The 15135-nt window shown below is 37.7% G+C and overlaps 1 protein-coding gene across 1 annotated transcript; it reads right to left on the reverse strand.

The window, feature by feature from the left end:
* Positions 1-4755: 4755 nt before the first annotated feature.
* On the reverse strand, positions 4756-10656 carry LOC147537529 (guanine nucleotide-binding protein subunit beta-2-like). The gene is made up of 6 exons (XM_086641818.1): positions 10028-10656; positions 9837-9931; positions 8305-8729; positions 6003-6360; positions 5366-5479; positions 4756-5223 (listed from the first exon to the last, which is right to left on the reverse strand). The coding sequence occupies exons 1-6, from the start codon at positions 10131-10133 to the stop codon at positions 5188-5190; spliced, it is 1134 nt and encodes a 377-aa protein (XP_086497944.1). The 5' UTR covers positions 10134-10656; the 3' UTR covers positions 4756-5187.
* Positions 10657-15135: the final 4479 nt, after the last annotated feature.

A 15135-nucleotide genomic window follows, 5' to 3' on the forward strand; every position in this document is an offset into this window, starting at 1 on the left:
TTTGCTGCTAAAAGATAACAATGGTGGATGGGCAAATGACAATATAACTTAGGGTATCTATAGATAAAAGAAAGAAGCTAGGGAAAAGGTAATAAAGAAACATGATATATAGAGAGGTATAATATAAGTATTTTATTGATTAATAAGGCAATCATATGAAAATAATTCATAGCTAAGGATATGATATGGGAGTTATAATATAAGTTTACAAGAACTACTTCTCGTTTTTTACTCTCTTTTTTATCTAGAGCCAAATTTAGAATGAAATGATATATTATTGTAATTTTTTCCAAGTTTCCAAAAGTGTTTCTGGGGCTTTTCAATTTTAATTTCTAATGTAATGATATATTAGCATATAGTATTTTTTTTCCAAATTTTTCTAAAATCTGTTTGGTTTTGTTTTGTTTTTTTTGGCATTTTTATTTAGTCCTTTCAGTATGTAATGAATGATATATTAGTATTTTTTTCTAATTGTCCTAAGTTCTGCTGCTTTGTTTTGCTTTTTCTATTTTTATTGTGTTAGGATTTTTCAATCTTCCTAAAGTGTTTTTTCTATTGAGAGAAAAGTAGTGATTCAACGAGTTCAAATTCATATCCTGAACTATGAACTTAGCTCATGACCTTTACATCTTTCAAGATCTTTTTTATTTTATGAAAGTAGGCTTCGCCTAAATTTATTAATCAGAATGAATCAAAGAAATGTTGGATCTATCGGTCTCCAACTGACTTACAATGCACTCGGGAACTATCACCATTTCACTTGGTGTATTAAGATTGTTCCGGCGATTTGAATGGGCTAATAAATGTGCGACTTTATTCGCATTTCGTGGACAAAAAGAGAAGTAACACTCGGTCAGATTTCTCTTACTGTTTTCAATTAGAAACCTTGTTTTAACAAGCCCGAACCTCATATGACACCTTCATATGTAGTCTATAACATGTTCTAAGTTCACTTATTTCTATAAGTTTTAGATGTCAGACTAAGTGAAATATGCAAGTATACTAGTTTGGCTTCATGTGGAAGTTATATGGTGCTAAACTTTCTTCTCATTTTTATCAATCATCCATGTGGGACTAACTTAAGATGCAAAGCTCAAAGTGGTCCCATATTGAAAAATGTTTGGATCTAGAGAAGAATGAGTTTCTACAAGTTAATTTCTCAAGCACCATTCTTCTTGCACACTAAAAATTCTGGGCTCCTATTATGGGAAATGAATGAATGCCTTATCATCTATTCCTTTGAAGGCACCAATAATAATGGTGAATTCCCTGGGAGCACCATCGGGCTGCCCGATTATTGCCCGCCCGAAAAGTGTCATAAGCCCGCTTATTTAGGCGGGCAATGGCATAATTATATGGTAGAGTTACCCGCCCGGCCCGCCCATTTATTGTTTCGTGTCTTCATTTGCCCGAATCCGCCCGACCCGATTGTTATTCTGCCCGCGGGTTTTTGGCGAAATCATTCGAGTATTTCGTGGCCAAGAACTCTGCGATCTCCACAAAGAGATCTAGGGGTGGGAATCGGGACGGGCGGGGTCTGATTCTGGCGAAAGGAACACTTCCACACTGTGTGTGAGAGAGGGGTAAAAACAATTAGAGATCGATCAAGAAACAATGAAAGATTGAGAGAGAACCAGTGAGACATCGAGAGGCATAGATAGGAAGAGCGATAGAGAGAGACAGTGAGAGAAAGGAGAGACCGAGAGAGAGGGTAAGAGTAAGTGAAAGAGAAGAAGAAAAAAGAGAGAAGAGAAGAGTACGTGAACGAGAGAGAGGACGACAAAGAGATAGTCAGTGGAAGTGAAAGAGATGGTGAGAGAGAGAGCGAGAGAGGACGAGAGAGAGAAGTTGAAGATTAAGAAGCAATGTTTGATGAAGTCAATTTTTAGATTAAAAGAAGAATATGCCCCCTAAATCAATTTTTATTGACTAATTCCTTATTCTTCAGAGAATTTTTTTTGTTCCCCAATGTCGCGGCCAAAGAGCCGAGAGAGAAACAAAAAGATTCCTAAAAAGAATATGATTTTTTTTTTGTTGAAAAAAAAAGTAGGTTATAGAAAATCAGATTGGTATAAAGATATAAAGGAAAAGTTTTAGAAAGATAATAACACGTTTTAGGAAGAAACGCGAAAAAAAATCAACTCCTAATAGGCCAAAAATCAACTCTTAATACGCCACTAGGCGAGGCCAGAAATTTAGACCAATGGGGACACTTTTTAGTTATAATTCTTCAAAAAAATGAAACGTACTTACTAAAAATATACTTCTAGTGATTCATTCAACCCAATACCATGTCAATGTAGTTGAAGCGCAAATTAGATTTGAAATAAACATTACGGTAAAAAAAATTAAAATATTTATGTTGCACGCCTTAACCGAAAGAATGAAAATTATTTATAAACGAAAGTAAGTGTTATCAACTTCTTCTTTGATATCATCTTGTTTTGAACTACTAATGTCGAAAGTTTATGAAGATATATATTTATGTTTGTAAACTGAAAGAAGCATTTATAAACGTAAGTAAGTGTTATCAACTTCTTTTTTGATATCATCTCGTTTTGAACTACTAATATGCAAAATGTAAGAAGATATATATTTATGTTTTTAAATAAGATTAGATTTACGTCGCATCCATAGGAACCAACAGATCCCTCTTGGCTAACACAAAAGAACTAAATGAGTAATAAAGATTATGCAGATTTTGCAAAGAAAATAAAGAAGATGAGGGAGAAGAAATAGGGAGAGATATTAACCGACTTATATATAAGATGTAATCCGTGGGAGAAAAAAAGTAGGGAGAAAAATACGTGGATAATAGTTATTGTGGGTTATTCTAATCAATTTGGGTCCATTTACACTAATACTCATTTACTTTGAGTCAGTTTACACGAAAATAATTTGATGTTATATAGCTGTCGGATGGGATTATTATCAAACTCCCAATCAGGGGCGACCAAGGCACAAAGCTGCTTTGGGCCCCAACCTGCCTGAGGGCCTCCAGGTAAGAGTTTTATAGGCACTGTCTCTATAAATAAACCTATGACTAGAATTCAAACAAGATTTGTATTATAGCTTAGTGGTCAGGCGCTTAGCTTGTAACCTAAAGATCAGAGGTTTGATCTCCATCTAAAGCAACACTAAATTTTTCATTTTCATTCTTTACATATACAAAAAGGCCAGCGCTTTGGGGAAAGCTAAATAGTTTTCGGGGTGTGAAATTTTAAAGGGAATATGTAAAATTTTAGAAATTTCCGGGAAAATAAATTTTAAGGGGAAATAAAAAAAAAACACTCCATCTCACCTCACCTCACCTCTCTATCGGTCTTCTCCGACACGCTCGCCGGCCGGAAAAATTTTCCGGTCGGCGACCTTCAACTTGAAAAAAAAAAAAAAAGTAATCTCTCTCTCCTCTCTCTAGATCTAGTGAACCAGATCTGGTTCACCAAATCTGGTTCACCAAATCTGGTCTGCGAACAGAGGTCTGCGAACAGGCCATTAAAGGTCTGTTCGCAGACCTTCATGAGGTCTGTGAACAGACCTAGATCTGGTGAACCAGATCACCAGATCTGATTCACCAGATCTAGAGAGAGAGAGGAGAGATTTTTGTTTTTTTTTTGAAAAAAAGTTTTTTTTTTTAGGGACAAATAATAAAAAAAAAAAATTATGTTTGAAGGTCGCCGGTCGGAAAATTTTCCGGCCGGCGACCTTTGACGGAGAAGACGATGAGGTGGAGAGAGAAGTGAGGTGGAGAGAGAGAGAGAAGTGAGGTGGAGAAGCTATTTTGCTTTCCCCTAAATAAAATTGTCAAACAAATTTGACCAATTTTTGACTAAGTCTTCACACCCTGGAAACTATTTAGCTTTCCCCAAAGCGCTGGCCTACAAAAAGGGTCCCCATCTTCTATTTTGCTTTGGGCCTCACAAATGGTTGGGCCGGCTCTGCTCCCAATAAAATGGACTAAATGATTAATAAGCCCTACAAAACCTGAGTATGTCATTTGAGGTTAGCAGATTACGAAAGGAATAAAATAAAATGAAGCTGGTTTTGAACCCGTGACTTCATTTAGGATGGATATTGCATGTTCGGGTTATACTAACTCAGCTATGGACAATGTAAGATAAAAAAAATCCGTCCATACTCTTTGGCATGCATCTCTGTGCGTAGAGAGCTAAAGACATAGGGGCTGTGGGGGCATGTGCCCCCACTTGGCCCTATGTAGCATCGCCCCTGAATACGCCTCGACACCCATCTGTACGAAAAATCAATATATATTTGAAAGCTATATAGTATCAACAAATTTCTTAATAAGAATCTTTCGGAATACTTCTTGAGCGAACACATTTCTATGCAAAAATAGAGCATCCCGCAGCTTCCAAGTAATACACTCTTAGCCAAGTTTACCTCTCCCAAGTTCTCCATCAAGCAGGTTTTCAAGGAGAGTTAAACTGACAGGCTTTAACACCAGGAGTCTTTCAAGGAGAGCCTCCTTACCTAAATAAATGGCATTTAGAACCTTACATCTAGACCGGCAGACAGACAGGTCGTGCTTGTTTACTTCTCTTTGTCTGATCTCACTTGTCTGACTCAAACAAGCCCAAATTAGCCATTCGGACTATTTATTCGAATACTCTTATTCGAGTTAATTCACACCTAGAGTCAGATTCAGATTGGATTTGGTCTAAACAAACTTACCAACGGTTTCGCAGGGCAAAGTCTAAAGATTTAAGAAGCACATTCAACTTAACTATTATGATGTGAATCCTCCAACAAGCAAATAGGTTATTTCATAGAAGATGTCATCCCATATTTGCAGAAAATCAAACCCAACATCCCTACTACTACTTTATACAATCCCAAACTCTGACTGAAATTCATACTCCTATTCTGGCAGTATATCATTTTCTTTTTCACAAATCTAATAATAAGTTTATAGCACAGAAAGTTATAGGACATATTTCACTTAAAATTACTGTACCAATCATACGACTACAACAGTCTCTTCTACTTTTTTATCTCCTCCAATTTCAAGACGACAACGGAGGGACTTGTTCGCAACGGCAAATGCTCCCCATACAAACGCAAATTGTTAATACAACGATAAACTAAGACAAATGGGAAGAGGCATGTGAATGCTAGATACCTGCAGCAATTTTCCATGGTTATAGTACTCCTCGCTCAAAAAAATTCTCAAATCACCTTTCTATGCCCTCCAAACGCCCAAATCTGCTCCAAAAATAAGTATATGCATAAACTTCAGTGGATGTGGGAAAAAATGTCAAAAACAAACCATGATTTGCCTAATATTCAAGAACTAGCAAGAAATCTTTGGACCTGCCCCTACAACAGTTAAACAGATAAATCTTACCTTGAGGTTTCTATCCCAACTTCCTGTACATAATGCACTCCCATCGGCTGACAATCCCAAACAGGTGACACGTCCCTCATGTGAATTTTGCAAAGAATCCAAGTTCAGAACAACCTTAAAGAGGAGGTGAGAGTATCAGAACTTTATCAAGATCTATTGAATCTACTTCTGAGATCCCACAATCACCAAATTAACTTGTAATTGTTTCAGGAGGATTTAAGTCCATTTAGCAATAGAAACATTATGTTTCTCTGTAAGATTTCAATGCCAGAGATTTAATTAAAAGAAGCTCTGAATAAGTTAGCACCAGTTAGGTATTTGCCGGACGCTTCCCATTCAGATGGGCTCACAAAATGGGCAAACATAGTTTGGAATTCAAAACTTCTTTTTTTTTGGCTTTTTTGGAGAACTCATGTCGGCTCTAAGTTCAGAAACTAGCAGGCCAAAATCCCAAAAACAAAGAGTCATTCGCATGTCTCAATTTTGGTACTCGATAACACATTAAGTGAAAAAAAAAAGGTTGCATGAATATTTTAAGATAGAAAGAAGACGGCAAAATTATAATTCGTAGAAACAACTGAATTAAAGAGAGAGGTGGAAAAACGAGATTGAGTCTTTAATTTCAGATATCTCATACCTTTGCTACTAAGGTGTCCCATATATAACAATTTCCATTTGAGTATCCAGCGAACAAAAGCCTGCCTGATGAAGAGAAGGCGATGGAAGTTACTGAAGGAACATCATTATCACGACTTTGTTGATAGTAGGCTTGGAGTTGGTGACCAGTCCTTGTGTCAAATAACCTGCATGTACCATCATCTGAACCAGTCCCAAATCTCTGCCCATCAGGGAAAAACTTAACAGTATTAACGTCTCCATCATGGCCATAATATGTGTGTACTGCTCGACTTGCAATACGTGTATCCCATAAACGAGCAGTCCCGTCGCAAGAGCCAGAGACAAACGTCTTTGAGTTTGATCCGTTAATGGAAACACTGAAACGCAAAACAGCGAAGTGCTCAAAAGATCTCTTCTGGAAAAGGGGCAAAGGGACATCATCCACATTACACAAGTACCCAAGATAGGATAAATTAAATAGTTAACGTTTAACTGTTGGGCTCAGAACTCATCCTACCCCATCAACTCATTTAAGTACATAACAATACTTACATGATATACAAAAATATTCAACAAAATGAAGACAACAAACAAAAACAAAGGAGGGAGTCGGGAAGGAAGTTGGCAGAGATGAACTTACTCAATAAGGAAATAAAAACAAAATAATTGAATCTGAACTTGGCCAACTGCGGAATTCAAGTTACTCAAGAATTACTTGGGAATAGTTCCGATGCCCAAATTACATAGGAATTTTAGAACGTGCAGCGACTTACTATGAGTGGCAATGAACATTCTCTCTTGAAATATGTTTCGGATATAGCTGTCAATAATATTCTGATAACACTACTTCGAATAAAAACACAAGAAAAAGTTACAAGTGTTGTAGAGGTGGCTAACAAGCCGTCTCGGCCTGGAAACAGACCGGCACGACCCGTTTATAAGGCAACATGGCATACCTTGCCGACTTGTCACGGGTCAAACGGGTCGTCGCGGGTCTAGGATTTTAAACTCCCAAACCCGTTAACCACGACACGCTAGGAACAGCAACACGGCCTGCCACGGCCCGTGCCATTCCTGATCCAACATGGCCACGCTAACCCGTCAGAAACGGGTTATTTTAGTTTATGAAATATTATTACAACCTTGTTGAACGTAATTACTTTACTAATTGACTAAGCTAAGTCAACTGAAACTCCCCTTAAAACTCCATTCTTCTTCCTTTTCTTATGTGTTACAAACAAAAAAAGAAAGTAAAACCTAAGTTGGTAATATAATATAACATCTAAAAGATAAAGGAAACGTGAAAACTTACAAATGATGAAAACTTCATTTCTAACAAATAAAAAAAAGCGAAAAAGAAACAACATGTTAGGCTTCAATCAGAAGACCATAATGCTTGACTTGAAAAAAAAAATTGCGTTCTACTTTTTGTTACTTTTTTTTTGTTAACAAATAAAATAAAAAATTTAAGAATTAGTGAATGGACCGGTAACGGTTGGACCATTCACCGCGACCCGGTAGGACAACGTCTGGAAACGCCAAGACAACATCCCGACAACGGCTGGGCCGTTGCCATGGAGCATTTATGTGCCCAAACTTTGTGCTCTGTGCACGACACGACTGCCAAGCGTGGCGTGCCGCCAAGGCCCACCCGTTGGCCACCACTAAAGTGCTGCAACGATTAGAAGAATCCCAACCTGCGCAGACATAAATGCCTATGCCACATGGGTTGGTTTCGCATAGGATGAAAAACAGGCCAATAGCAATGGCCCAATCTTTCGGTTTGTTACTCCTTATGAAAGATCATGAAGATAACATACTATATTAGTCAGCAACTTAGTAATAGTCAAAATCTGTTTAATAAAGGTTTAATCTTGGGAGAGATCAACGAGAAAGCTAGTAGGTTACCTTTAGCTTCAGCAATCCAAGTTTAAAGAACATAAGTTTTTGAAGCTTCTGAGTTCCTAAATAACCTAACTATTTATAATCCAAACACTCCCTGAACTTGGTCTTTCACTAATTTTATTAAGAATCACTCAGTTTCAACCTTTATGGAAGATAAAATAGAGTAGAAGTCCTCCTTACCTATGCTTGGTATCGGAAAAACGGTGAGTTAAGAACGTGTTTCAATTTCCGAGAACAAACACAAAATCCTTCCCCATATAAAGTAAGGAATTAATAAAAAAGAAATTGAAAAAAAAATCAGATTAAGTTTTTCTGATTCATTACGTAACCTAAAAAAAGAAAGAGGGTACCTCGATACAAAAGAGAGTACCTAGATAAGGAAAGTGGGAACAAAGGCAAAAAAAGTTAATATGTACCTCAACACGTCACCTGTGTGCCCTGACGGAAATTCACCACCAAAGACAGAAATTTTCTGCCCAGTTGTAACATCCCATAAAACACACGTCTGGTCTCCTGAGCTTGTTATCAAGTGTGCATCATCATCCGGAAGATACTGACATGATGATACATAACCCTTGTGCCCAGTGAGTGTTCTTGATACTGGTAAACTTCCATCCTTGTCTATTGGAGAATTTAGATTAAATATAGTGCATGCACTATCAAGGCCACCACTAGCAACGGATTGCCCACTCGAAGAGAAGGCGCATGTCATGACCCACGCGCAGGGTAGCTTTATCGCATGTGTCTTCTGGCTCGTTAGAGCATTCCATACAATTAATCTCCCATCTTGAGATGCACTCACAATTCTGTTCTTTTCAGGAGTCCAGTCCAAGGAATAAACCTAACATTTACTATCAAATAACATTAGAATTTCATTCAAATTGATGTGTATTTTGTATGTTGTATTATTTGTAATACTGGGAAATTTAAGCAATTCAACAGTTTTAAAAGACTATCTAGATCAAAAACTTGATTCCACAACGGGCATTTATTTGTTACCAAGGGAAAAAGGAAAAGAAAGAAGAGGAATATTATTTGCCAAATGAATTGACTTATGGAAAGAAATAAACAGAGACCTCAGAAAGGAGTTTTTCAACAAATACATGGAAAGGTAACTCAATCAATACATAGCCGTAACCGTTAATTTTGGAGTTGGGAAGTAAAAAATGTAAGATTTGACAAAATCACCACGGTTAACAAAAAAACAGGAAAAGAAAGAGAAAAAGGAAAGAAAATAAAACATATGATGTCAAGTGCGTCGATTTCTGTTTAGTAACAACAGTATTTCTGGAAACAAATTCAAATCTGTCAAACGGGAGGGAACGGTGAAACAAACAACGTACGAGTTGGAAAAACTTGGGTTCAAACTACAGGGTACAAACTTGTTCACTACCTCATATTATCTACATTAATTTAGGGATTCCGTCAACCTTTTGTTGTACCTCTAATACTCCCCTAAGCCTTAGCAGTTGAGTACTTAATTTACCCGCTTCATGACGACAATGGGATTTGTAAGCTGACTTCTTTTGGATCACTTGTTATAAAACGACATCGACCAACCGACTCTCTACAGCTCAAATTTTTAGAGACAAAATTCTGCTTATCTCTCAATGCCGGAAAGCTAACCGGTACTGTCCAAAAATGGACTAGATTAACATCAATTTATAAATGTCTAGCTCTTGAACATGTCATTCTACAAACCCACTTTGAACTACTACTTAATCACCTCAGGCTAGACATATCCCAATCTTAACAGAAATTAGTAAAAACCAAGTTTCAATTTCGGTTCTTCGCCGTGCTATCGAAATTAAGCAGTGGGAAGTAATGGTTGATTTCAATTTCCTTCTATCATAAGACATAATCTAACTCCACTACGAAAATCGAAATTTCAAATGAAAGTCATCCCAAGTAAAAAAAAGAACAAGAACAGAGAGATTAAAAACCCAACCTTGCCAGTATGTCCCTGCAAAGTTCTACAACAGACAAGATCCGTTGGTCCAAAGCTAACTGCAGTTCTTCCAACTGACCTCGAATATCCCGCAACTAAAAAGATTCAAAAACAATACAAAATCAATATACTAGTAGGTACCGAAAATCGAAGAAAGATTAGAAATTTGAACTACTAGAAGCATTAAATACCATCAGTATCAAGGAGAAGAAGTCGTTTCTGCTTCAATTTCTCTCTAAGTGAATTTACAGTAGCTGTTGCAGTTAAATGTCGCTCTTTCAATTCTGCAACTGACATCTTTCAAAAACCCTAGATGAATAAAGTCCAAAAGAAACAAATAGAAAAAAAACCTAATTAAACCATCGTTTCAAGATTACTCAAAGACCTAATTTTGGGTTTTGTAAGAAATATACAAAATCCTAATTCTAGGGTTTGAAAGGAAGATTTGAGGATTTGAGGGAGAAGGAATAAGGTAGAAAGGGAGTCGGAATAATAGTATTGAAGAAAGGGAATGAGAAAGACGATTTTGTTGATGATGAAGAAGATGATGAGATGAGAGAAATGTGAAAAGAGAAGATGACTTGACGGATCGATTGAAGTAGAAAGTTTGGAAATCGGACGGTTGATAGGACGTTGAAAACAAATTTGATATGTCCCACAATCTAGATTGGACTTCCTTGTTGTTGCTGTCATGGACCCACATCATTCTCTTATTTTATTAAGCCATCATGCCGTTGGTGAAACTATGGGTACAACAAATTTAAATGAGAGAGCCACTCGTCACTCACTGGTACAGTGGTACCCCCTTCAAATCTTTCCTATATGATTTAGGTCCCTGCTTTGGGGTATAGTCTCTGATTTAGTTAAGGGAGCGGCTAGAAACACAGGCTGTTAGCACCCGTTATCTGTTAGCACCCGGTACGGATGTTAGAAGGCACCCGAGAGCACCCAGCATTGACCAAAGTCAAAATTCATAAGTCTCGCGCCCAACATCACTTTGCCCTAATTTCGCATCCATCCAAGAGAGAGAGAGAGAGACAACCGACGAGAGAAGGCTTCCCGAATTCGATTTCTTCATCTTGTTCTTTAATTTCTTGCTCGAAGAAGAAGATCTTTCACCTCTCGACCATTATCTTGCACACCTTGCTTCGTTCGTGGTGAAGAAGGAGAGATCCAGGCCTTTCAATCTTCATTTTAGGTAAGGTTACAAATTTTTAGTTTTTCTTCGATTCATCTCAGTAAAAGAAGCTTATTTGTGATTTACATGTTAATAATGATAGGAAGTACTTGTATGATGTTTGTTTATGGAAAATTTGTAGTGATTTGGGTTGAATACTTAAGATCAGAAATCTGTGCACGGTCGGACTCGACCCAGTCCGAATGGTTTCGGAGAGTTCAGACCGTCCATGTTTCGGAGAGTTCAGTCCGACCTGTTTTGGATAGGTCAGTCCGACCTGTTTTGGATAGGTCAGTCCGACTTGGTTCTGAGAGGTCAGTCTGAACAGAATGTTTCTTGTTCCATTCCTTTATTTGTTTTTATTAGTTGTGTTTATTCTCCACCCTAGGTTATTCCTTTATTTCCATGGTTGTGCATGTTCATCCTACCAGGAGAGAGATGTCTCGTAGAGTCCAGAAACGAACGGAAGTTGATACCACGGTTCCGACCGAAGAACCCAAAGAACCAATTGCTACACAACAACCTGGATCAAACCTTTATCTTGGAGGTTCGTCAGATCGATCTTTGCTTCAAGTGTTCGAGAAACACATTGCATTTCTAATTTGGAATAAACCGGTAAGTTTATCCATAACTTTGAATAAAGAATTTATTTATACTTTATATTGTTTATTTACTTTTTGTTATATTAATTTTTCAGGAGAGGCCACCTTTGAAATTACAAAATCATGCTTCTGCTGTTCTCACCAGATCTCTGTTAAACAAGACGATATATGAGTCGAAGAAAGAGCAAGTGTGAGACTTGGAACGGGAGTGCGCCGAAGTTCAGGCAATGGTGAAGAAGACGGGACTGGCTCACATTGCCAAGTATTCGTACCAAAAGTTGGATCGAGTCCTACTTTCGGCATTTGTGGAGAGGTGGTACGAAGACACCAACACTTTCCGTATGCCCTTTAGAGAGATGGCAATCACGTTGGAAGACGTGAATGATATATGTGGTCTTCCGGTGATAGGTGATGTGGTTTGTGTACCCGAGGAAGACCATGAAGAAGATATACTATTGGTGACTGAAATTCTAGGTTTAAAATATTCATGTGTTGAAGAAGAAATGGGTACTTCAAAATCGGTCAGGTTGAAATGGTTGAGATATAATTTGAGTGGATCTAATGCTAGTGACAGTGAATATAGAAAGACTTGTTGTGCTCGAGGATACCTACTTCATCTTTTTGGATCCACACTTTTTGCTGATAAAAGTTGTTCCAAGGTCCCGGCTAACTACCTACAATACCTAAAGAACCTCGACGAGGTTCCGAGATTCTCTTGGGGTTCTACAGTTCTTGCATATCTTTACAAACAACTTGGGTATGCCTCGACAAATGGGGCTCAGTTGGCGGGTTATCTAACCCTCTTACAGGTAATATACTTCATCTACCTTAATATTTTGTGTAGTTTAGTTTGAAATGTAATTCTTTTTTTACTTTGCATTTGAAGGCTTGGATTGACGATCACTTTAACTTGGGTTTATCCGTTCCAACCCAATCATACGTTGCTAATGCTGACATTCCCCGTATGCACAAATGGGAGGAACACATTATCCAATCTCAAGGAACAGTTAAACGATTTGACAGAAAGAGATGTAAGAACCTTTTTCTTTTTACGTTTTTGGTTTCAATTTTTTTGTCCAGAACTTTTACAAATATATTATATAGGTCATTTGGGACCTATACCGGCCCATGGATGGAGATGTAGAACTTCCACTTGAATATTCGTTCTACACGGGATGTATTGTTGTGAATGAGATTGTGGAGTCGTACAACCCAGACAGGGTTATACGACAATTGGGTTGGTGCAGAAAATTCCTAAAGACCCTATTAGACCGAAGAAGGTGGTGAGGAAAGGTGAAATGAAGAAGAACTATGGTCCGAGTAATCAATATTGGAAATGTTGGGAGGATCATCTAATCCCTTTTGAAAATAGACCCAAATCGTACCACCTAGCTCGATGGGAATCAGATGCATATTATACAGATTGGTTCCGTACTGTCTCCCATCTCAGGGTACAAAACCATCTCTTTCGGAAATGGGGTAACAAATAGTACTTAGGATCGACAAATTATTTTGTAAGTTTTCTTAAGCATCATTCGTTTCCGTTCTTTTAGTTAGTATGTTAAGATATTGAATTGTTGTATTTCTACTTGTGTTTTAGTTGGATGGGGTTAACAGGTGTATCACTTCACTTAATCTCAATGAATACGCACATATTCGGGAAACGTTGGAGATGATGAAGGCTCAACAACCCCTTCTTAATATTCCGACTACCTCTCAGGCAACTCAGCAATCTCAACCTTCACAGAGTCAGAGGACGCAAGTTACATAGAAAAACATTTGTTTTATAAGTACAATCAAGCAACAACACAGTGTGGAAACATTTCAATAGTTTGATAAAGTCGGGATGTGCCCAAAATAAGTTAGTGACTTCATCCGTCTCTTCATTCTTCGAAAATGATAAACATAGTTGTGTTCCACCAACAACTTAATCAGTTGTTGTACTGGACTTCTCCCTTCTTGATTCAAGTTACGTATAATTTGCTTCGCATTATATATTGTTTTCAATGTGGAAGTATTGTCATCAAATTGGGCACGTACCTGAGTAAGAATTTGACGTGGTTTTGCACCAATATTCAATAGCTTTCGAACTACATCCTTCTCTTCACAACTCAACCTATTAGCATATGCATGACCAAGAATAGTTTTTGCTAACTGGTGGTTATGAATTCCAGACACAAGAACCAACTTCCATGTATCACATTCACCCGATCTTCCTTCGAGTTTGAATGGACAGTTACATTTTTTGTGCTACTTTTCCTTTTCTTTTCAGGTGGTGGTTTTGAATTTTGAATCAAATCCTTTAATATGTGAACGAAAGTGACCACTTCTTTCACAAGTTAGTTGTAAGCTTCGTTTAGTGCCACCTTTTCTATTCTCAGACTTGCCTATCAAAATCACAAAATGAAGCTTTTTACCAATTGCTTAGCTCATTCGATTAGTTTTTCTCAAGATTCGGACGCCTTTCCAGCCACAAAATGCTCACCAACATCAATACTAATTCCTTGCCCCTCATTTGAATTATCATGGAGTTTGAAATATGGTCCCTTGAAACATTCGGTTGTCGGATGTTTTCATTGCTCCATTGAGATGAGGCTTCATTGAAGAAAAAAGGGAATGTACTCTCTACTTCGGCATGCCACTCATCCTCCCTATCGAAACCTCCAAAATCCCAAGGGTCCAGAGGGATGTGAAAGATGGAGACTTTCATTTAAATCAAATATCTGCAAAAATGATAGAATAAATAAGAGAACTGTCACAAACGGATCAGTCAATCCGAATAGGATCACTAGGGTCAGTGCGAAGTAGTTCGGTGGGGTCGAACTGTTTTATAACGGACTGGTAGGTCCGAACCGACGCAATTTTCTTGAAGCTCGAACACATGCACATAAGTCAATAAAAATTGATTTAATGGGTTGTGGAATAATTATATACCTCGTTCTCGACTATTTAATGGGTCCTAGGTATTTGGAAATCTACTTGTTGGGTTCTGATCCAACCTTATTATTTTTCAGGTCAAATAAATCGTGAAGTGCCATGAGTCGTAGTTAGCCCTAGGAGGAGCTTTCGTTGCGGTTTTGTTTCTTTTCTTAGGTAGTTATTTCGAGTTACATCTCCTAAGTAGTAATTTTTTTTATTTGTTTATTTCCAACCCACGTGTCAATTGTTTAGAGACTTCTATTCTAGTTTTGTGAACTTAATAAAGTTTGTTTTAGATGATTTACTGTTTCTTATGAGCTTCATATGTGATGTTATTTGTCTCTTCTGATGAATATATCAAATATGTTTACTGTTCTGCGGAGAAATGTTTCGAGTTTAGGTTTTCATGGCGGCCGATGAGGAAATCTGGACTTGGGGAGTTACTAAGTGCTCTCCGCCGGTTTTCCCAGATTGTGCCTGGTCCATTCCCTCACGTTAACTAGGGGAACCCTTAATCGAGGTAAGGCGATGGGGGTGCCTAAACTAACATTTTTCTTACAAACCATTTGCAACTTAAATCAATCCCAACCAACAATATTAA

The sequence above is a fragment of the Eschscholzia californica genome, unplaced genomic scaffold (assembly GCF_041429995.1).
Source record: "Eschscholzia californica isolate CP2 unplaced genomic scaffold, dmEscCali1.0.p SCAF_5, whole genome shotgun sequence".
In the NCBI taxonomy this organism is placed as follows: domain Eukaryota; kingdom Viridiplantae; phylum Streptophyta; class Magnoliopsida; order Ranunculales; family Papaveraceae; genus Eschscholzia; species Eschscholzia californica.

Bases quoted from the DNA above. Each gene is read 5' to 3' on its own strand.
- LOC147537529 (XM_086641818.1), bottom strand. From the start codon at position 10,133: ATGTCAGTTGCAGAATTGAAAGAGCGACATTTAACTGCAACAGCTACT. The intron at 8,730-9,836 runs GTTGGGTTTTTA...AGTAAATGTTAG, and splicing joins TGCAGGGACATACTGGCAAG to GTTTATTCCTTGGACTGGAC. The intron at 5,480-6,002 runs GTATGAGATATC...CTCCTCTTTAAG, and splicing joins GGGACACCTTAGTAGCAAAG to GTTGTTCTGAACTTGGATTC.